Source organism: Bombina bombina, chromosome 1, assembly GCF_027579735.1.
Source record: "Bombina bombina isolate aBomBom1 chromosome 1, aBomBom1.pri, whole genome shotgun sequence".
In the NCBI taxonomy this organism is placed as follows: Eukaryota; Metazoa; Chordata; class Amphibia; order Anura; family Bombinatoridae; genus Bombina; species Bombina bombina.
The window spans coordinates 1,243,966,131-1,243,990,642 of record NC_069499.1 but is presented as its reverse complement, the minus strand read 5'-3'; the positions used below and the strand labels follow the sequence as shown (position 1 = coordinate 1,243,990,642).

Here is a 24,512-nt window from a genome sequence, read left to right as displayed (position 1 = left end):
GGGACATAAGCTTTCTCAGAGGATCATGGCTCATTCAACTAGAGCTGTGGCTTTTTCTTGGGCCTTCAAGAATGAGGCTTCTATGGAGCAGATTTGCAAGGCAGCTACCTGTTCCTCCTTACTTATGTTTTTGCTTTGGCGGAAGCAGTTTTTGGGAGAGAGGTTTTGCAGACTGGGGTGCCCTCAGATTAGGGTCCGCCTTATTTTGCCCTCCCGTTTTTAATTCAGTGTCCTTTTTTTGGGGGGGGGGGGGATTCAGTACTCTGGACAGCACTTTTTTATTGGTGGATGAATTTTTCCTCCAATCGGCAAGAACAACCCAGGTTGTTCACCAAAAATGGGCCGGCATCTAAACCTTACGGTTTTGCATTTCAAATAAAGATACCAAGAGAATGAAGAAAATTTTGATAATAGGAATAAATTAGAAAGTTGCTTAAAATTTCATGCTCTATCTGAATCACAAAAGAAAAAAGTTGGGTTCAGTGTCCCTTTAAGCCTTTGGCTGGGGTTTGCCTCCTCCTGGTGGCCAGGTTCTTAATTCCCACAAGTAATGAATGAAGCCGTGGACTCTCCTTCCCACAATGGAAATAAAATTATCAGGTAAGCATATTTTTGTTTTTTTTGTTTTGGGAAGTTGAGCTGAACCTAAATGTGCAACCATAAAGTGTGAATAGTATTAAAGGACCGCTAAATACTGTAGATTTGCATAAATAACAAATGCATGATAACAAGACAATGCAATGGCACTCGTGTCCGCCACACGTCACATACGTTGTCGGCATTTATCATTGCACAAGCATTTCTTGTGAAATACCGCCCCCTGCACATTCACGGCCAATCGGCCGCTAGCAGGGGGTGTCAATCATCCCAATCATATCTGATTGGGATGATTGCTGTCCGCCGCCTCAGAGGCGACGGGCGAGTTAAGGAGCAGCAGTTTTAAGACCACTGCTTCTTAACTCTTGTTTCCAGCGAGCCTGAAGGCTCGCGTGGAAACTGCAGCATAGTTCGGCCTATTAGTCTGAACTTCAAATGAGTAGTAGATTTTTTTTTTTTCTGACAAATTTCAAACTTTCCACTCCCCCTGTATCATGTGAAAGCCATTAGCCAATCACAAATGCATATATACGTATGTTCTGTGAATTCTTGCACATGCTCAGTAGGAGCTTGTGACTCAAAAAGTATAAAAAAAAAGACTGCACATTTTGATAATGGAATTCAATTGGAAAGTTGTTTTAAAATTGTATGCTCTATCTGAATCATGAAATTTAATTTTGACTTGAGTGTCATTTTAATGAAAATGTAATTTCAATACTAATGTTTCTACTATAGAAAATGACACAGTATATTTATTTTCTAAAAGTGATTGGCTTGCTGAGCACTAACAATGGCTATGGAACATAGAAGAAGGGTGTGAAATGGCTTGCAATTAAAGGGACACTAAATACATTTCATGCACCTGCCTCTAATCATGGCTGCTGCCATTTTGGAATTTAGGTTTCACTGCAGGTATCTGCACATGTGCAGCAACTTCAAACAGGTCACCAATGGAACGTAGTGAAAAAACTTTTTAACATGACGGCATCTATAACTAGAGGGAGATGGGGAAAAACCTCAATACTATGCTTATAAAATGTATTTAGAGTTTAAATATCCATTTAAGGGGGTTGCATAGTCCTCTTTGCAAGTTTTTTTAATAAAGCAAACACTTGTTTGGTTTAGTATAAGAATAGTCTTGCATTAGAAACGCTGCAGGGTAATGCAGTGATTTGAGCAGCACACCAGCAGCAGCTTGACTATTGATGCACATCTTGATTAGTACTCTGTTCTCTGAAGCTATTTGTACTAATACTTAATTACTATTTTTATAAGGACTTTATACTTTTAAAATGAATATTTTAATAATTACTCAGAGGTAGTTTACAAATAAATATTGCTCCAACTTAAAAAAAAAAAAAAAAAAAAAAAAGAAATACTGGTGAATGTAACACTTAAATATATTAGGTGAACTAGTAGTAATTGTATTTCTCTCCATTTGCAGATATGAATCATTGGTGGGCACCATCAAAAATAAATTTGCGAAGAAAAGAGACCAAAAAGTATTAAAAAGCGATAGTGATGATGATGAGAACTGTAATGTTGTGAGCAGCAAAAAAAAGAGAGCTTTTCTTAAACCAAAGGATTAACTATATAAACTGTAGTTTTATTGTCCCTGCAAGTTTAGCTGAATACTGGAGATTAATTTTTTCCTTTTTTTTTTTTTTTTTAATATAAGTTGAAAGGTTGTATATTCCTTTTTTTTTTTTTTTTTTTAACCATATAATTTTATTGTAAATGCGTCATACATACAAAATGAATGTTTCATGTTTTGCTTTAATGCAAGGTATTTTTAATTGCCTTATATTTGGTTCCTTACATACCTAATGTTTCAGAAACGTGACACGTACATATTGTTTTTTAATTGTATTTTTATTTTACGGTCAGTGAAAAATGCTTGTTACTGCTGCTTTAGCATATGAAGGAACCCTATGTCTACAGTAAGCCATGCACAGTTAAATTTGCCCCTCAACACTAGTAATCAAAGTGTTTTTCACATTTGGATTCTCCACCAGTCCTCAAAAGAATTGCTTTCAGAAGCCCTACAGCAGTGTCAGTGTATGTGCTTGAAGTTGTGCTATAAAGCATAGTATAATAAAGTTTTATAAAAAAAAAAAAGTTCCAAATACAATTAATAGAATTTGAAATTCAGGTTTATTTTAGTAGGTAATACACTTCTTAGAAGTTTCTTGTTTACAATTTTGAAGATGAAACTTGTTGATACTTGGATATTCTAAACCTTATGAACTTTATTTATTTTTAGCAGATTTAAATTGTGTGTATACTACAATAAACTTTATTGGCCTCGTAGTACATTTAAAACCATCTAGTTTAAGTTTCTTAGGATTATGGATCTAGATCCTATTTGTAAATTGACTTCCCTTAGAAGTTGACTGCACATATTTAATTTTTGCCCTATGGGCTTAATGCTGTTTAAACTAAAAAACTATGTGTTAAATTGTGATTAGTTTTATTTTATATCCTTTTCTAATTATGGGCCAGATTACGAGTGGAGCTCTATATTTAGCGATTTTGCTAAAGCGCTAATTGCACTAGAAGTAAACTTCTCACCCACGTTGGGTTGCGTTCTTGCGTTAACCCCACAAGCGCAAAAAGGCAAACTTAGAATATCATACGCACAATAAGCTATTTCCCCGTAGAAGTCAATGGAGCAAAAAAAAGTGGGGGGAAAACCTTACACCCTACTCGAGTGCAAACCCGATCCCATATTCACATGTAGGTATATATATAGGATTATCTATTTATAAATACTTAGAACATATTCTGCAATGTGCAGAACATTGGAATGTAAAATATTTACAGCAAATACACACTCAAACATTTTATTAAATATGGATATTATATAAATATGCTTTAACATGTTTTCATCTACTTAACTGCAAAGGGCTCCAATTCACTTATATATGTGTATATGTCTGTAAATACATATATACACATATAAATACATAGTGTTATGAGTGTAATTGTACTTTATGTATTTTTTTCTAATGACACAGTTAGTCCACGGATCATCAGTAATTACTATTGGGAATATCACTCCTGGCCAGCAGGAGGCGGCAAAGAGCACCACAGCAAAGCTGTTAAGCATCACCTCCCTTCCCACAACCCCCAGTCATTCTCTTTGCCTGGGTTGCAAGGAGGTGTTAAAGTTTAGGTGTCTGATAGAAATGTCTTCAATCAAGATTTTTTTTATTTTAAAGCAAAGCAGGTTTGCTCTGTTTTTTCCTGGGGTTTAGCCATAGTCCATGTCAGTCTCTTCAGTAGAGCAGTGGTGGATTTTAAACGATTGGGAACTTGTGGGGTACAATACTCACTGCGCTTCCCAAACAGTAGTTGCTGCCCTGTCTTGAAAGCCTGAGTAGGATAATTCAGTCTTTCTTTGCTATCCACAGGTCCATGTGAGGAGGTTGCCTCTCAAACCAAGTGAGCTGCCCTGCTGCCGAGCAGTGTTTAATTCAGGTAAGTGCCTAATTTTATTTTATTTGGTCAGGAGAATATGGCACTTTTACAGTCAAGTCTGTATAGGACGTTTTAATATTTAAAGTCTTATTCAAGCTTAATGGGATTAAGGTAGGCAGTTTTTGCAGGCACTGGGGGCTTGAGGAGCAGTAGCATATTTACTAGTATTACTGCTATGTGTGTTCTTGAGGCACACTCGTTTATAAGAGGCTCTGGTTTAGTTCCGGACTTGGTGGAATGTGGTTTTTGTGTTTACTGATGTGAAGGCTTCAGGGAGGCTAATGGCGACCGGGAGTTCAGTTTAGACACGCCCACGATTTAGAGGGCGGCATTTTGTGAGGCGGCAAGATAGTGTTGCGCACCTTCCGGTTTCTCTTTCTGTGCGGTCCGGTATAGAGGGGTTCGTTGCAGCTCTGCTCGCAAAGAACTTGTCGTCTGGTAGCCTGTTTGAGCAGCTCTGGGTCCGGATCGTTTAAAATCTTTTCTTTCCGTTTTCCAGCAAGACAGGTAGGCACCTCAGCAAAGAGTACTGGGGTGAAGAGGCTGTCTGAGGTTACGAGTGAGCAGCTGCTCTGCGGTTGCGAGTTAAATATAAAGTTTCATTTTAAAATTTAAAGTGACAGTAAAACGATTTTTTGATTATTTTAAAAATTAAATAAGGACATTTTTATTTAATTTGGTTTGTTTTTTGGGTAAAGATGGACCAAGAGGCCCTGCAAAACGTTACATGTAGCTTGTGTTTTGATTCCAATGTTAAACCACCAATCCCTTTTTGTTCCTCATGTATTGATAGGACATTACATTACATGGATAGACTTTTTGATTCTGAGCCATCATTAACTAAGGTGGATGCTGTTCCAGGGGTATCCTGTTTGAAAATATGCCGCAGCTTTCTCCTCAGGCGTCCCACACCTTGTCGTCTATTCCTCCAGTACCCTGCGTTTCCTCTGTCACTCCGGTTTGGGTTACCTTGCAAGACATTGCTACTCAAATATCCTCAGCGGTAACTGATGCGCTGTCTGCTTTTCCCATGCTGCAGGGAAAGCGCAAGAGGAAATGTAAAGAATCTGTGTGTAAGGTTTCTGACACAGTTGTGGCTCCTAGAGGTCTGAGGAGGAGGATACTTTGGTAGAATCTGAGGGTGAAATCTCAGATTCAAATAGTGCTTTTCCTTCGTCTAATGCTGAAGTTGTATCTTTCAGGTTTAAGTTAACACCTCCGTTTTGTTACTCAGAGGTTTTGGTTACCTTGGACGACTTTGATTCCACTGTTGTAATCAATCCTAAGAAGTCTAGTAAGCTTGACAAGTACTTTGATGTACCTTCTGCAGTGGAGATATTTCCTGTACCAGACCGTGCTAGAGAAATTATTGCACTAGAGGTGGGAAAAGCCTGGAATTCCTTTTTCTCTATCTCTATCAGTTTTTAAGAAGATGTTTCCAATAGCTGATTCTATCAAGGAGTGTTGGCAGACAGTCCCCAAGGTGGAAGGAGCAATTTCCACTTTGGCTAAGAGAACTATTATTCCCATAGAGGATAGCTGTTCCTTTAAGGATCCTATGGATAAGAAGTTAATGGCGTTACTTAAAAGGATGTATGTTCACCAGGGTTTGCAATGGCAGCTTGTGGTGTGTATTGCTACCGTCACCAGCGCGGCAACATACTGGTTTGATGCGTTGTCTCATTCTATTCAGACAGATACTCCTCTTGAAGAGATCCAGGATTGGATTAAGGCTCTTAAGTTGGCCAATTCCTTTATCACGGATGCTTCTCTTCAAGTCATCAAGTTGGGAGCAAAGATTTCTGGCTTTGCTGTTCTGGCCCACAGAGCCTTATGGTTGAAGTCCTGGTCTGTAAGACCTTGTTTGGGCTGGGCTTGGCTGAAATTATTTCAGATGTTACAAGAGGAAAGGGGCATTTCCTCCCTCAGGATAAGAGGAATAAGCAGACAGGACTTTAGAGTAATTTTTGTTCCTTTCAGAACTTTTCAGGTAAGCCTTTTTATTATTATTTTATTATCGGTTGTTTGTAGAGCGCCAACAGATTCCGCAGCGCTATTAACAAAGGCGTAGTACAACAAAACAATTATAGGGATCAAATGGGTAAAGGGCCCTGCCAAGAGTTGCACTGTTGTAGTCAGCTCTTGAGAAGGTGATGAACAAACATCTGGACTCTTAGGCTTTCATGCTAAGGGGTTTAAGGGGTAGCAATGGAGGAGAGGAACTGGTATAAAGAAAAGTTGGCGTAGGTTGTATGCATCCCTGAACAGTAGAGTCTTTAGGGAGCACTTGAAGCTTTTAAAACTAGAAGAGAGTCTTGTGGAGTGAGGCAGAGAGTTCCACAAGATGGGAGCCAGTCTGGAGACTTCCCCCTCCTCTTCCAAGCAGGATCAGTCCAAGTTTTCCTGGAAGTCCAGTCAGTCTTGGAACAAAGGGAAGCAATCTAAGAAGCCCGTTACCGATTCATCAGCATGAAGGGTCTGCCCCCGATCCGGGAGCAGAACTTGTTGGGGCAGACTTTCTCTCTTCGCTCAAGCTTGGGTCCGGGATGTTCTGAATCCCTGGGCGGTAGACATCGTGTCCCAGGGATACAAATTAGAGTTCAAGACCTTTCCTACCAGGGGCAGTTTGCTTCTCTCAGGATTATCTGTAGACCAGATAAAGAGAGAGGCATTCTTCCGTTTTGTCCAGGATCTTTCTGATCTGGGAGTGATAGTTCCTGTTCCAATACAGGAGCAGGGTCTGGGGTCCTACTCCAATCTGTGGTTCCCAAAAAGGAGGGATCAATTTTAGATCTCAAGAGTTTAAACAAATTCCTCAGAGTACTGTCTTTCAAGATATTTTTCCATTCTTCCCTTGGTTCAAGGGGGTAAATTCATGACTACAGTAGATAAAGTATGCGTACCTGCATATTCCCATTCACAGGGACCATCACAAGTTTCTGAGGTTCGCGTTCCTAGACAAACACTTTCAATTTGTGGCTCTTCCATTTGACTTTTCAACAGCTCCCAGAATTTTTTAAATGGTCCTGGGAGCATGGTTGGCGGTGCTCTATTGCAGTGGCGCCTTATCTGGATGACATTCTTGTTCAGGTGCCATCTTTTCAACAAGCAAACTCTCACACGCAGCGTTCTCACGGATGAATTTGGGAAAAAGTTCTTGATTCCAGCTACAAAGGTGGTGTTCTTGGCTCATTGTATAGAGGTAATTGGTCTGATGGTATCAGCCATGGACATCGTACTGTTTGCCCGGTTCCATCTCAGGCCTCTGCAGTTATGCATGCTCAGTCAATGGAAAGGGGATTATGCAGATCTGTCTCCACAAATAGATCTGGATCAGGCATCAAGAGAGTCTCTTCCGTGGTGGTTGTCTCAGGAACTTCTCTCCCAGGGAACCTGCTTCTGCAGATCTACCTGTGTGATTGTGACCATGGATGCCAGCCTGCTGGGATGGGAAGCAGTCTGGGGTTCATTAAAGGCTCAGGGTCTATGGACTCAGGAGTCGTCGGTTCTCCCCATAAACATCCTAGAGCTGAGGGCAATCTACAATGCTCGCCTGGCCTCAGTTAGCTTCAGCCCGGTTTATTAGGTTCCAGTCAGACAATATAACTTCAGTGGCTTGCATCAATCATCAGGGGGAACTCGGAGTTCCTTGGCCATGACAGAGGTAGCCAAAATTATTCGGTGGACGGAGACTCACAACTGCTGTCTGTGATCCACATTCCAGGAGTGGACTATTTGGAAGCGGATTTTCTGAGCAGACAGACCTTTCACCTGGGGGAGTGGGAACTCCATCCGGAGGTGTTTCCAACTTGATTCTCAAATAGGGACAGCCGGAGCTGGATCTCATGGAATTTCGACAGAATGCCAAGCTCCCGAGGTACGGGTCGAGGTCAAGGGATCCTCAAGCTGTACTGATAGATGCTCTGGCGGTTCCTTAGAATTTCAGTCTAGCATACCTATTTCCTCCATTTGCTCGAATCAAACAGGAGAGGGCGTCGTTGATCCTCATTGCACCGGCGTGGCCTTGCAGGATCTGGTATGCAGACCTAGTGGAGATGTCATCTCTTCCACCTTGGAGACTTCCACTGAGGAAGGACCTTCTACTTCATGGGCCCTTCCTTCATCCAAATCTCGTTTCTCTGAAGTTGACTGCTTGGAGATTGAACGCTTAATTCTATCTAAGCATGGGTTTTCGGAGTCGGTCATTGAGACCTTGATCCAGGCTTGTAAGCCTGTGACTAGAAAGGTTTACCATAAGATATGGCGCAGATATCTGGTCTGGTGTGAATCCAAGGGTTCTCGTGGGGTAGAGTCAGGATTCCTAGAATTTTGTCTTTTCTCCAGAAAGGTCTGGAGAAGGGTTTGTCTGCGAGTATTTTGAAGGGTCAAAAATCTGCCTTATCTATATTGTTGCATAAATGTCTGGCGGATGTACCAGATGTGCAATCCTGCTGTCAGGCCTTGGTCAGAATCAGGCCTGTGTTCAAACCTGTTACTCCTCCCTGGAGTCTTAACCTTGTTCTTCAGCAGGCTCCGTTTGAGCCTATGCATTCCTTAGATATTAAGATGTTATCTTGGAAAGTTTTGTTTCTTGTTGCAATTTCTTCTGCTCGTAGAGTCTCTGAACTCTCGGGGTTGCAGTGTGAATCCCTTTACCTTAGTTTTCATTCGAATAATGTAGTTCTGCATACTTAGTTAGGTTTCCTTACTAAAGTGGTTTCGGATAGGAACATTAATCAAGAAATCATTGTTCCTTTTTTGTGTCCCGACCTTTCTTCTCATAAAGAGCGTTTACTGCACAACCTAGATGTGGTGCGTGCGTTTAAATACTATTTACTAAGGATTTTCGCCAGTCTTCTGCTTTGTTTGTCATTTTCTCTGGGAAACGCAAAGGTCAGAAAGCTACGGCTTCTTCTCTTTCTTTGTGGCTGATGAGTATAATTCGCTTGGCCTATGAAACTGCTGGACAGCAGCCTCCTGAGAGAATCACGGCTCATTCAACGAGGGCTGTTTCTTCTTCCTGGGCCTTCAAAAACGAAGCTTCTGTGGAAAAGATTTGAAAGGCTGCACCTTGGTCCTCTCTACACACTTTTTCAAAATTTTATAAATTTGATACTTTTGCCTCGACTGGGGCTTCTTTTGGGAGAAAGGTTCTTCAGACAGTGGTGCCTTCTGTTTAGGTTCTCTGTCTTGTCCCTCCCTTATCTGTGTCCTCTAGCTCGGGTATTGATTCCCAACAGTAATTAATGATGGTCCATGGACTCACCATGTCATTAGAAAGAAAACAAAATTAATGCTTACCTGATAAATTTATTTATTTCTTGACACGTTGAGTCCACGGCCCGCCCTGTATTTTTCAGACAGTTTTTTGTCATATAAACCTCAAGCACCTTGTGTTGCTTCCTTTCTCTCCTTTTCCTTCGTTCGAATGACTGGGGGTTGTGGGAAGGGAGGTGATACTTAACAGCTTTACTGTGGTGCCCTTTGCCGCCTCCTGCTGGCCAGGAGTGATATTCCCAATAGTAATTACTGATGATTCGTGGACTCACCGTGTCAAGAAATAAATACATTTATCAGGTAAGCACAAATTTCGTTTTTTTTTATGTTTTGTGCCAACTTTTTTATTTCGCAAAAATTTTTACCACAGCTCTGAAGACGCGCTAACCCAACAAGCCATAACTGCAATTGTGCTCAAGTGATCGCGTTTACTTTCATATCGCTCACATGCAAACGTTGGGGCTCCACTCGTAATCTGGCCCTATATGTTCAGAATGTCTTGGTAAGGTTCTATTTTGCTTTAATATAGTTTCCACATGAATTTCTGCAGTTTTTTTCTCAAGAGAAAGTGACCCACTTCATTATTCTCTTAAATGCAAAGAAAATCCACATCTCTTCCCTCATCATGTACTGTTGAGTAGATAACCACTTTCTTTGATAGCAAGCAAAATATTTAACTTTACCAAGGGTTTACTCACATAGGGAAGTTTCAAAAACTGTATTATGGTTTATAATAGCAGATTTTTAATAACTGCAATACTTCATCTGATCATTCACCCTCCTTGAACGTTTTTATTTTTCACAATTATACCATGTAAAAATGTTATTGGTCATATTAATACCATAGCATGTTAAGGAAAGTTTTATGTTTATTTCAACATAAATGCAATTCTCTGCTAATTAAAATATTTTTAAAGTATATTTGTGTGTGTTTTTTTATTTAAACTTCTACAAACATATTGAATGAAACCATATCCAGTCAGATAGAAATATTTCAACTTTATACATTGTCTGTTTATTTCCCTGGTCTCTTTTGTTTGTTATGAAATACTTGTTCTATTCTTTATCCAGAATGTATCTGCTTCTATGTAGTCCAATGATCTAGTTTATAGTATCTGTACTGTATTCTGTAATAGTTGAGTCACTCTGATAAAAGTGCAGACAGAAAATGTTTGGTCTTACTAATGACCTAGCACCATCATCTGAACCAAACTAGATGACCTAAATAAATACATCATCACTCTTCATTTCCATCTTTGGAGTTCCATTCAACACATTTTTATAATTATTTAGCCAATTCAGGTTTTTTTATTTTCTAGTTGTATTGTATTGCAGCTAAAGTTTTAGATTCAGATTAACTTTCAAGTTTAAATATTCATTTTCAAATGTTTGTAATTTTTGAATGAATGAAATTTAGCAATTATTTTCGTCATTCAGGTCACATAAACAATTTTACACTTGGTTTAGAATTAAAAATTAGTATTGCTAATGAAAAGAGGGACAACATTTTAGACAATGTTACAGCATACATTGAATGCATCAACATGTATTACAAATACAGTATTTAATTTTTTTTTATGTAGTAGAAAAAATGCAATATTTTATTTTTTATTTTGTCCTCCTTTCCTGTAATTCTTTGTAAAAATTGTTGGCTTTCCTGTTAAAAGTGCATGCGCCATATGTACCACTGTTATATTCCACACAGTTATTGGTTGCACTCTTTAGGGAACAATTTTTAACTGTCCTTAGTTGGTCTCAGCAGGAAAGGAAACCTAGGTTGTACAGATTGATAGTGTTTGTTTTATGAACTCTAAAAGTTTATTCTTTTTCAATATTTAACCAACTAATGTAATTTAAAAAATAAAATGCATCTGCATTTTTTAGGCTGATGTTTTGAATGCCTTATTATATATAGCATTTGGTTTTAATGTTCAATGCCCCTTTTAATGAAATTTATCAGATGGATCTTAAAGGGACACAACCCAATTTCTTCTACTAGATACGAGTCCACGGATTCATCCTTACTTGTGGGATATTATCCTCCTGCTAACAGGAAGTTGCAAAGAGCACCACAGCAGAGCTGTATATATAGCTCCTCCCTTCTCTCCACCCCCAGTCATTCTCTTTGCCTATACTAGTAATAGGAAGAGATAAAGTGAAAGAGGTATTAAAATGATAGTTTTTATTTTCTTCAAGCAAGACTTTTTTTTATTTTAAATGGTACCAGTGAGTGCTATTTTTCCTCAGGCAGCAGATGGAAGATTTCTGCCTGGAGGTTGATGATCTTAGCAGTTGTCACTAAGATCTAGAGGAGTTCCCACAGAATGGCTGAGGAGTACTTGAGAAGCTTCAGTGTGGGGAACGTTTTTCATGCTACAAGCATTGAGGTATGTTCAGTCATTTATTTCTATAGATACTGTGATATTTCAGAACAGTTGTAACAAAAGAAAAAAATGATAGCACTACTGGTGATGGTCCTAAATAAATTGATAGATCTTTCTCCAACATTGGTGTGTCCGGTCCACGGCGTCATCCATTACTTGTGGGATATTCTCCTCCCCTACAGGGAAAGGCGAGGAGAGCACACAGCAAGAGCTGTCCATATAGCTCCGCCCCTCAGTCATTCTCCTTGCCGCTCTGAACAAGTAGCATCTCCACGGGGATGGTGAGGAGTTTGTGGTGTTTAGTTGTAGTTTTTTATTCTTCTATCAAGAGTTTATTTTAAAATAGTGCTGGTATGTACTATTTACTCTGAAACAGAAAGAGATGAAGAGTTCTGTTTAAAAGAGGAGTATGATTTTAGCAGCAGTAACTAAAATCAATTGCTGTTCCCACGCAGGACTGTTGAGCTGAGAGAACTTCAGTTGGGGGGAACAGTTTGCAGACTTTTCTGCTCAAGGTATGACTAGCCATTTTTCTAACAAGACTGTGTAATGCTGGAAGGCTGTCATTTTCCCTCATGGGGATCGGTAAGCCATTTTCTTTAACTTAGAAAGAATAAAGGGCTTATTATGGGCTATTAACTGGTGGACACTCTTAAGGGCTAAATTGATTGTTTATTTAAGTTGTTTTTTAAAAAGTTTGAAGTAATTTTCACACTTTTATTGTTTGGGGAATGTTTTTATCGCCAGGCACTAGTTAAGACACCTTCCCAGTCAGGAAGGGCCTTTCACTATAGTAGGTAGAGCCTCATTTTCGCGCCATTATTGCGCAGTTACTTTTGAGTACAGTGCATGCAGCTGCATGTGTGAGGGTTTGGCATCCACTGAAAACGTTCCTAGAAGGCTTGAATTGGTATCGTATACCCCCCTGGGATAGGTGAAGTCTCAACAAAGGCTGTGGCTGGGACTGTAGTGGGGTTAAAATTGCAAACGGCTCCGGTTTCCGCATTTTAAGGGTTAACAGCTTGAAAATTGGGGTGCAATACTTTGAATGCATTAAGACACTGTGGTAAAGATTGGATAATTCCTTCATAGTTTTTCACATATTCAGTAATAAAGTGTGCCCTGTTTAACATTTAAAGAGACAGTAACGGTTTTGTTTAAAAATGGTTTTTGTGCTTTATTAACCAGTTTAAGCCTGTTTAACATGTCTGTACCTTCAGATAGATCATTTTCTGTATGTATGGAGGCCAAGGTGGTTCCCCCTTCAAATGTATGTGATAATTGTGTCATGGCGTCCAAACAAAGTAAGGACAGTGCTGTCACATTTAGTAAGATTGCCCAGGATGATTCCTCAGATGAAGGAAGTAGGGATAGTTCTGCATCCTCTCCTTCTGTGTCTATACCAGTTATGCCCGCGCAGGCGACCCTATGCAACAATTGACGGCAGTAATGGATAACTCCATAGCTAATATTTTATCCAAAATGCCAGGTTTTCAAAGAAAGCGCGATTGCTCAGTTTTAAACACTGTAGAGCAGGAGGGCCCTGATGATAATTTATCTGTCATACCCTCACACCAGTCTGAAGTGGCAGTGAGGGAGGGTTTGTCAGATGGAGAAATTTCTGATACAGGAAGAATTTCTCAGCAGGCAGCACCTGATGTTGTGACATTTAAATTTAAATTAGAGCATCTCCGCGCATTACTTAAGGAGGTGCTATCTACTCCGGATGATTGTGACAATCTTGTCATCCCAGAAAAATTGTGCAAGATGGACAAGTTCCTAGAGGTCCCGGTGCACCCTGATGCCTTTTCAATACCTAAAAGGGTGGTGAACATAGTGAATAAGGAGTGGGAGAAGCCAGGCATACCTTTTGTCCCTCCTCCTATATTTAAAAAATTGTTCCCCATGGTCGACCCCAGGAAGGACACATGGCAAACAGTCCCTAAGGTCGAGGGGGCAGTTTCTACACTAGCCAAACGCACGACCATTCCCATTGAGGACAATTGTGCTTTCAAAGATCCTATGGATAAAAAATTGGAGGGTTTGCTTAAAAAGATTTTTGTACAGCAAGGATACCTCCTTCAACCTATTTCGTGCATTATTCCTGTCACTACAGCGGCGTGGTTCTGGTTCGAGGAACTGGAAAAGTTGCTCAGTAGGGAGACTCCATATGAGGAGGTCATGGACAGAATTCACGCACTTAAGTTAGCTAATTCCTTTATTTTAGACGCCGCTTTGCAGTTAGCGAGATTAGCGGCGAAAAATTCAGGGTTTGCAATTGTGGCGCATAGAGTGCTTTGGCTAAAGTCTTGGTCGGCGGATGTATCTTCCAAGACAAAATTGCTTAATATCCCTTTCAAGGGTAAGACCCTGTTTGGGCCAGAATTGAAAGATTATTTCAGACATCATTGGGGGAAAGGGTCATGCCCTCCCACAAGAGATAGGCCTTTCAGGGCTAAGAATAAGTCCAATTTTCGTTCCTTTTGCAATTTCAGGAACGGACCGGCTTCCAACTCTGCAGCCTCTAGACAAGAGGGTAACGCTTCCCAGACTAAACCAGCTTGGAAACCAATGCAAGGCTGGAACAAGGGTAAACAGGCCAAGAAGCTTGCTGCTGCTACCAAAATAGCATGAAAGGGGTAGCCCCCGATCCGTGACCGGATCTAGTAGGGGGCAGACTCTCTCTCTTTGCTCAGGCTTGGGCAAGAGATGTTCAGGATCCCTGGACACTAGAAATAGTCTCTCAGGGTTATCTTCTAGAATTCAAGGAACTACCCCCAAGGGGAAGGTTCCACATTTCTCACTTATCTTCAAACCAAATAAAGAGACAGGCATTCTTACATTGTGTAGAAGACCTGTTAAAGATGAGAGTGATACACCCAGTTCCAACTGTGGAACAAGGTCAGGGGTTTTACTCAAATCTGTAGTTCCCAAAAAAGAGGGAACTTTCAGACCAATTCTGGATTTAAAAATTCTAAACAAATTTCTCAGAGTTCCATCGTTCAAAATGGAAACCATTCGAACAATTTTACCTACAATCCAGGAGGGTCAATATATGACTACCGTGGATTTAAAGGATGCGTATCTACATATTCCTATCCACAAAGATCATCATCAGTTCCTAAGGTTCACCTTTCTGGACAAACATTATCAGTTCGTGGCTCTCCCATTCGGACTAGCCACTGCTCCCAGAAGTCAGAAAGTCAAAGCTTCTAAACGCTTGTCAAGTTCTTCTCTCTATTCTGCAGCCTTCCATAGTTCAGTGCATGGAAGTAGTAGGGTTGATGGTTGCAGTAATGGACATAGTTCTTTTTGCTCAAATTCATCTAAGACCATTACAACTGTGCATGCTTCAGTAGACCAGATGACCAGAGACTCACTCCGTTGGTGGTTGTCCCAGGATCACCTGTCTCAGGGAATGAGTTTCCGCAGACCAAAGTGGGTCATTGTCACGACCGACGCCAGTCTATTAGGCTGGGGTGCGGTCTGGGATTCCCTGAAAGCTCAGGGTTTATGGTCTCGGGAAGAGGCTCTTCTCCCGATCAACATCCTGGAACTGAGAGTGATATTCAATGCTCTCCGGGCTTGGCCTCAACTAGCGAAGGCCAGATACATAAGATTCCAGTCAGACAACATGACGACTGTAGCTTACATCAACCATCGGGGGGGAACAAGGAGTTCCTTGGCGATGAGAAAGGTATCCACAATCATCTAATGGGCGGAGGATCACTCCTGCCACCTATCTGCAATCCACATCCCAAGAGTAGACAACTGGGAGGCGGATTATCTGAGTCGTCAGACTTTCCATCCGGGGGAGTGGGAACTCCACCCGGAGGTGTTTGCCCAGTTGACTCAATTATGGGGCATTCCAGACATGGATCTGATGGCGTCCCGTCAGAACTTCAAGGTTCCTTGCTACGGGTCCAGATCCAGGGATCCCAAGGCCACTCTAGTGGATGCATTAGTGGCGCCTTGGTCGTTCAACTTAGCTTATGCGTTTCTACCGTTCCCTCTCCTTCCCAGGCTTGTAGCCAGGATCAAACAGGAGAAGGCCTCAGTGATTCTGATATCTCCTGCGTGGCCGCGCAGGACTTGGTATGCAGACCTGGTGAATATGTCATCGGCTCCACCATGGAAGCTACCTTTGAGACAGGATCTTCTAGTACAAGGTCCATTCGAACATCCAAATCTAATTTCTCTGCAGCTGACTGCTTGGAAATTGAATGTTTGATTTTATCCAAGCGTGGGTTTTCAGATTCAGTGATAGATCCTCTGGTCCAAGCCAGAAAACCTGTGACTAGAAAGATTTACCATAAAATATGGAAAAGATATATCTGTTGGTGTGAATCCAAGGGATTCTCCTGGAGTAAGATTAAAATTCCTAAGATCCTCTCCTTTCTCCAAGAAGGTTTGGATAAGGGATTGTCAGCGAGTTCTCTAAAAGGACAGATTTCTGATTTATCTGTCTTGTTGCACAAACGACTGGCAGCTGTGCCAGATGTACAAGCTTTTGTACAGGCTTTGGTCAGAATCAAACCTGTTTACAGACCTTTGACTCCTCCTTGGAGTCTAAATTTAGTTCTTTCAGTTCTTCAGGGGGTTAAGTTTGAACCCTTACATTCCATAGATATCAAGTTGCTATCTTGGAAAGTTCTGTTTTTGGTTGCTATTTCTTCTGCTAGAAGAGTTTCTGAATTATCTGCTTTGCAGTGTGATCCACCCTATCTGGTGTTCCATCCAGATAAGGTTGTTTTGCGTACCAAGCCTGGTTTTCTTCCAAAAGTTGTTTCCAACAAGAATATTAACCAGGAAATAGTTGTTCCTTCTCTGTGTCCGAATCCAGTTTCAAAGAAGGAACCTTTGTTCCACAATTTGGATGTAGTCCGTGCTTTAAAGTTCTATTTAGAAGCAACAAAGAATTTTAGACAAATCTCATCCTTGTTTGTCGTTTACTCTGGTAAGAGGGGAGGATAAAAAGCTACTGCTACCTCTTTCTGGCTGAAAAGCATTATCCGATTGGCTTATGAGACTGCCGGACGGCAGCCTCCTGATCGAATCACGGCTCACTCCACTAGGGCTGTGGTTTCCACATGGGCCTTCATGCTGTGTGCTTTCCTTGCCTTTCCCTGTAGGAGAGGAGAATATCCCACAAGTAATGGATTACGCCGTGGACCGGACACACCGTTGGAGAAAGTAATTTATCAGGTAAGCATAAATTCTGTGTTCCCTTGGGAATGTGTTGGGGAAGAAAGGATCACCCTCTAAGTTAGGACAGAGGTGCTGTACATTAATAGAGAAACATAGGAGAACTTCAATTGCCGTAGCAATTGCACAGAATGTACAAGAGTAGCACTCTACATCACATAAGAAATGTGCCACTGGCATATACCCTAGGAGGGTCCATAAGGAATGGGAATTAAAATATAACTTATTATTAGGAATAAAATACAAGATGGTTATAAATTAAAAACAGAGGTGGAGAAGTGAGTGAGTGATTGATTCCCAGGATGTGATGTCCACTGGTACAGAAAAAGGTTTCCCAGATGGGAAGTTGACCAACAGGTGTGTTAACTGGAGGTGTAAAAATAACTACAGGGAAAGAAGGTAGAAAACCTGATGATGGCGTATTCAATATAGAATATTTATCAAGCTGGAGGATTCTGCAAATAGAACTGTAAAGGTCAAAGAATCTGAAGCAAGGTTATTCGCCAATATCAGTATGTTACTGTAATCAATTGACCTGTATGATTAAATAGCATAGCAAACACCTCCAATCTGGAGTAAGCGAATGCTAAGGCGTCCAATAACACTGAATAGAATATGAATATAGATTGTATAGCTGACTAGTCTGTCAGTCTCAAGGGTTTAACCTTATATTCAGATATCATAGAATATGTATAAATCCTGCAGTGTCGCTGGGGAAGTTGAGGTAATTAAAGTAATTATATGAGTGAGATTGGCTAGGAGTGGTATAAGAATCTCTGATAAGGAGTAGGAGGTGCCTACACTATCAAAAAGTTAATAACAAAATGGTATACTCAAATGAAATGCATATAGAAATCCACTTCAGAGACTGCTAAGTGGGATGAGGTAAATGGGACGCCAGCGGTCTCTAGAAGGGCTTAAGGTAAACAGAAGATAGGAACAAGGAGCAGAGTTCAAAACGGGAATTGGTCCTAGTGAGAGCAACACACTGGTGATGATACCGCTGTGGTAACAGTGGTAAGTATAGCTAAAGTGGTTTGACTCAGGATTATACAGCGTGGATAGTCTAAAGATGGTTCTGTTGTTTTTTTCAATAAAGTGTTTTCAAGACTTTTTGTGGTTATTACTAGCCTGTTCAACATGTCTGACATTGAGGAAAGTCAATGCTCTATGTGTTTAGAAGCCATTGTGGAACCCCCACTTACATTGTGTCCCTCAGGTACTGAAAGGGCCTTACATTGCAAAGAACATATTTTAGGGGCTAAAAGTATGTCTAAGGATGATTCTCAATAAGGAATGTTATCATAAAGCGCCAAAGAAATAATAAAGCCACACAAGTTCTTTCTCAAAGGGGTGAGCTCTCCCAACCAGATCTCAAAATTAAAGATAAGAGAAAATATGCCATAGAAAGAGCGCTACAATATCCCTGCTAAGGTGTGTTACTTAAGGTGGGGTCCACGATATGTTTAAAATATTATCATCGAAATATATTTATAAAAACCTTGGTATTTTTAAAACTCTTGATATATCTATCTTACAGTATATTATGGAGTAGTCGTATAGTGTATAAAATAATTTAATGAACAATCTTCTAAAATACAATAAATGTTTATACAATCTTGAAACTTACAATATATAAATATATAGAAAATAAATAAAATGTGATATCTAATGTCCTAAAAGTTCAATAATAGGCAATACAATGATAAAAATTAATACATGGCAATTGATTATCTAAGTTAAAAGATAAGAAAAGCACAGTCCATTTGGTTCCAAAGGCGATGTGTATTTGTATATAGTTCTGGCAGAGTAGCCAGTTGGAGATAAGAATAGTGTCCAGATGAATATCCAAAGATGGTGAAACCCAAAAAAAAGTAAAATTGATATATGGTGATGATAATAGTGAAGCCGTGTGTAGTGAGTGCAGTCCAAAGTGTCCTTTCTAAAGAAATGCTTAGAATTGAATATCATACCGAAAGGACTGACTGTACAGAAAAACTGCTCATTTAATATCGAGAACCAAGAGTTTTCTAATAGATGGGAGACTGCTATTAAAGAGATCTCACACACACTGATGCAGATAATCATAGACTATCGGAGTCATTTACTAGTTGGTCTAGATAAGAACATTAACCCTTTCGCGCCGGGGTTAACGTGTCTACATCGGAACAACTGTTCTGATGTAAACAAATTGAAATCTTGAGATTGTGCATGTGATCACAAGATTTCAATGATGGGATTGCATCGGGGGGGCGCCCCTATGATGCTAGGCACACCCTCCAGACCGCGATCCCATCAGAGGAAGCGCCAGTGGCTTCAGGAAAGCCAAGCAGTTAGGACGTTGTATTCCGTCCTTTGGCGCCAAAGCCCAGCAAAATTCTGACAGAATGCAATGCCCTAACGGCGTTAAAAGGTTAAAGAGGAAGAGAGCAAGATGGAGCATATCAAAGACCTCAGTGTATTTAAAACAAAACAGGAGCAATTATGCTCCAAAATTAAAAAGATCAAAGACGATATTTCCAAGAAAACAAAGAAAATTCATAGAGACCTGAATATAGCCATTCAGAGCAGGTAAGACATAAATACGATCAGTGAATTAAAGACAGAGAGTAATACCACACATACGGAAGAAGACTGGACAGTGGTAGCTCCAAGGGGAAATAATATTAATAATAAAAACAAGAAACAAAACCAACAATATCAATACAAACAATGGGGACATAATGAGAATTATTCCACATTCCAGAATAGGAATGTTGGTATTGTCCATGAAAGATATTATTCAAATGCCAGGGATCACTATCCCTGAGATCCACCCGAATCTAGGGACTATAACGGGGAATTATAGTGGCAATTTTAGACCCAGAAGTAGAGACAACTGGGACCAAGCCCAATATCAATATCACAGGCCCTCACATTATAGACACTACCCCCATTATCAACAGAACCAACACCGAGGACATGAGAACCAACCTAGATATTATAGGGAGACACCATCCCACTATCCAGCAGGCGGTGAACACTTCAGGGGTAGGTCACCTATACATTTCCACAATCGACATCATATTAGACTTCCATTCCACAAAGGTAGGGATACGTATAGAAATAGGGACAACTATAACATGGATTATGGATATAGACAAGGACATAGAAATATGCACCCAAGAGTACATTTCAACGACATCAAGGGCACCCAACGAGGAATACACATAATGCAAGACCTAGACAAGATTGGGCGGATATTCACACACCTATTACAAATAGATTTGAACATCTGAGACACATGGAAGACACAAACAGCCCTACCCCTATAAATACAAGACAGAAAAATAGCACACCTCCAAGTATTACAGCTGACCAAAGCAATCATCATTTTTTAGGGGAGGGCATTCCAATACTTGTAGACAGAAACAAAAGATCAAAGAGAAAACACAGAACACAGGATATAGAAGATTCCCTGATTCAAAAAAGAAAAAACACAGAGGCAGAAGAGCAGGGCTAAAAACAAAAAGAAAACCTAAGGAAACTGCACAAACACATAAAGAAAATAAAAAAACTGAATGTGATATAGTCCCTTCAACAAGTGATCTCAAAACCAAATGGATATATAATTTAAGTAATATTAGCCTGAACCCTAAAGATATTGAAGTACTATCTTTAGGTCTATCATATGCTCCATCAAGGGGGCTGGATAAATTCCAAACCTACACGCATGTTAAGAAGTTAATAAGAAAACTAACTCTTAAGAGATTTTTTTTGCAAATCTGCATTAGAGAAACAAAATCACCAACAGACCACACATGATAACACGTATATCAGGACAATGGGAGATCAAGTACAAGAGAAGTTAACCTACACAGACCTCAAACGAAAATCCACTTTTTTCCCCTTCACACACACAAAGGTCCACATATCGAAACCTTTGAAAATATAGTATGTGATGATTTAAGGAAACTGAACAACACACACCTTAAAAAATTCCATCGCAATTTGACCAAAACCCAAGTAGATACCATCAAAAACTTGGAGAAAAACATAAACATCATAGTGAAACCAGCCGATAAGGGTGGGGGAATTGTGATTCTAAACAAAGAAGACTACAACAAAGAGTCAGACAGGATTCTAGGAGATTTTGAAACCTATAAAGTTTTAGATTCTGATCCCACGGAGAACTTCAAAAAACAGCTAGACTCCCTTATTTTGTCAGCTAAAAGGAGGGGTATACTTAACCATCAAGAATACAGGTATATATCTACCAAACATCCGAGAATACCTGTATTCTACTACCTCCCAAAAATACACAAAAGGCTGACAAATCCCGAGGGAGGCCCATAATATCAGGTAATGATTCCATTACCTGTAACTTATCTGAATATATAGATAGAAGACTCCAAAAATATGTACAGAACCTTCCCTCTTATCTTAGGGACTCAACGGAACTATTAAACATATTGAATGGACTAAAATGGGAGGATGACTATATCTTAGCCACCTGCGATGTGACTGCTCTCTACAAGAGCATCCCACACAACCTAGGTGTGGAAGCAGTAAAACATTTTTTGAGAAAGATAGTGAATTAAGTCCAGATCAAAGGGAGTTCATCTTGGAAAGCATACTATACGTTCTCACTCACAATTATTTCCACGACAGAGGAAAATTTTATAATCAGACTTGCGGAACAGCTATGGGGACCAGGTTTGAACCCAGCTATGCCAACTTGTAGCAAGCAAAAGATCTACGGCGCTCACCTGCACCACGTGTATATCCGGCAGCGTTTTCTTCAGCGTGCACATGTCAAAGGAGCCTGTTCCTGTTGGAGGGTGCAGCTGGAAAAGCATCCCCGTTAGAACGCAAACAAAGTTCCAGTATGTGCAAATTCCACAGCAACTCCTACTCACAGGAAATGAAAAGTCCTTGTATAGGTAAAAACATTTTCTTTATTGGTGGTGAATGCAGGATAAAACCATAAGGGAGCAAAGCTGCTCACATCAGCAGGAAAGAGTATCCGGTAGTGCAGGAAACAGCAGACATGTTTTGTGTGGGATCTCCACACTTGTTCACTGCTATGATCTGCACTTACCCGGATGCCCTAATTTAAGGGATACACTTAAACAATTAAATTAAACACACATGTGATAATTAACACTTTCCTGCCTGTATAGTAAAGTTGATACACAATTCATTAGTAAGTAGTGGCTATACATTTACATTTGATTACATATGAATAATATATAATAAATATTCAAAAATTCTATAGTGATATGCAAGGGATATGTAGTGGGGGATTAAAGCAGGACATTACAAATTCAGTTAAACAAAATGTTTATACTAAAGGTAATTAAATAAATAGATTGACATCTGACTCCATGTTTTTTCCTAGAGGATGTCTGGTATTTAGTGTAAATATCCACTGTGCCTCTTTGTAACTAAGTTTGTACTCTCTATCTCCACCTCTCTTGTGTTTGGGGACATAATCAATTGCCTGAAAGGATGCCAATGATGAATCTGCATCGTGCATGTTTTTAAAATGTTTTGACACTGGTGTAAACACCTCGGGGTCATCAATGTCCCTAATATGCTCGAGTGCTCTATCCCTGAGCATCCTTTTGGTTTTTCCTACATATTGGATTTGGCACCCCCTACAGGTCAGAAGATATATTACGTGTGTAGAGTTACAATTTAAATTATATCTGATTTGATAGGTACTGTTAGAGACAGAGGATTTGAACAGTTCTCCTTCTGTGACATAGTTACAAGTCTTGCAAATTCTAGACTTGCATCTGTAAAAGCCTAGCCTTTTGGGTATCCATGTACGCACATTGCGTTCAGGTAATTGAGAAGGGGCCACCATATTTCCTATGGTCTTAGCTTTTCTAGCCACGAATTTACATCCATTATTTGCCACTTTCTCCAAACTGGGGTCAGTGGTAAGGATGGGTAAACATTCTTTTACGACATTGCAGATTTTGTGAAATTCCTGACTATATGGAGCGCTAAAAATTAGCTTATTCCCACTAGTCTTTGTTTTGGAATGACCCAAATCAACACGTTTGTACTCCAAAAGAGTTACACGTGGTATTAGAGTGACTTCTTCTCTAGTAGTTTTTAGTAAATGAGTTGGATAGCCACGCTCAGACAGTCTCTTGTCCAAAATATCAATTTGTTCCTTATATGTTGCATCATTGGAACAGAGTCTTTTAGTCCGTATGTATTGGCCTTTTGGTATGGCTTTCAGGACGTGTCCTGGGTGGCACGATTTGTAATTTAAAATTGTATTGCCACCCGTTGGTTTCCTATAAAGACAGGTGTCAATAGTGCATGTCAATATATTTGCCCTAAGTTCAATGTCTAAAAATATAATTTGTGATTTTTGTTGCTCAAAAGTGAATTTGAGATTTGCTTCATTGTCATGCAAATATTTGACAAAATTGACAACACTGTCTTCATCTCCATTCCATACCAGCAGCAGATCATCTATATACCGGCCAAAGTAAACAATGTGATTCTTGAAGGGGTTGTCACCTCCATAGACATGGAACAGCTCCCACCATCCCATATAGAGATTGGCGTAAGAGGGGGCAAACTTGGCCCCCATAGCTGTTCCACGTCTCTGGAGGTAACAACACCCCTCAAACAAAAAGAAATTGTGAGTAAGTAAAAATTCAATGGCCAGAATCAGAAATTGCTTAATGTTTTCCGAGTAATTAGAATGATTATCAAAAAGGAAAGAAACAGCATTCAATCCCTGCTGGTTTGGAATGGAAGTGTAAAGAGACACCACGTCTATGGTGACAAAGCGATAGTTTTGTTCCCACTTAATAGCCGATACAGCTCTCAAAACCTGGGTAGTATCTCTGATGTAACTCATTACAGTTTCATAGTGCTTTCACTAGGTTGTACATTTTCATTACAAAGAGAGATTAAATCCAAAACTGAGCATTGTTCATCAAACTTTAGACAATCTTTATTTATACTTACTATCATATGACTTAAAATTAATATCAACCTGAAAAGCAAGCAAGGGGATATTTGAGGACAACACAAACACATTGGACGGATTATTCTTTCAGATTGACGAATTGAGACGAAGGGACATTAAGTTGGACCTTGACATTAAGACTTTCTTACTATACAAGAAACAACTGAGAATACCTAGGGGGCTTAGGATTCGTAAGTTTCCCTCCTTTGTGGTGACTGATATAGAATTTATCAACAAATGGAACCAAGTATTAAACACCTGTTCTTTTGCTCTTATGGACTTATTGATTGAGCTTAAAAAACAACAGAGACTGGATCTAATTAAACAAATGAAATTAGTTCAAAAGGACTTGCTTGCTTTTCAGGTTGATATTAATTTTAAGTCATATGATAGTAAGTTTGAAGCTAACATGGCAAAGTTTACAAAGGAATTGTGGGAGTTTAAAAAACAGAAACTTTCCAGGGACAAGAGAGATTATGATTTTGATAAGGTTTACAGATGGAACCAATTCAGACAGGGGTCTCAACATCATGGTCGCAGGTTTCATAGGACTAATCAGCATAAAGATTTGGTAAAACGAAATAAGAAAG

At 39.8% G+C, this 24,512-nt stretch overlaps 2 protein-coding genes across 3 annotated transcripts in view; one reads left to right on the top strand and one right to left on the bottom strand.

Moving 5' to 3' along the window:
- Positions 1-3,670, top strand: part of MPHOSPH6 (M-phase phosphoprotein 6) — a 121,239-nt gene extending 117,569 nt beyond the window's left edge. The window contains exon 5 of the mRNA XM_053700753.1: positions 2,042-3,670. Coding sequence (XP_053556728.1) covers positions 2,042-2,186 — 145 coding nt within the window. The 3' untranslated portion in view covers positions 2,187-3,670. The remainder of the gene's footprint in view (positions 1-2,041) is intronic.
- LOC128648054 (arylamine N-acetyltransferase, pineal gland isozyme NAT-10) overlaps positions 1-24,512 on the bottom strand; it is a 421,895-nt gene that overhangs the window by 189,020 nt on the left and 208,363 nt on the right. The window lies entirely within an intron of this gene.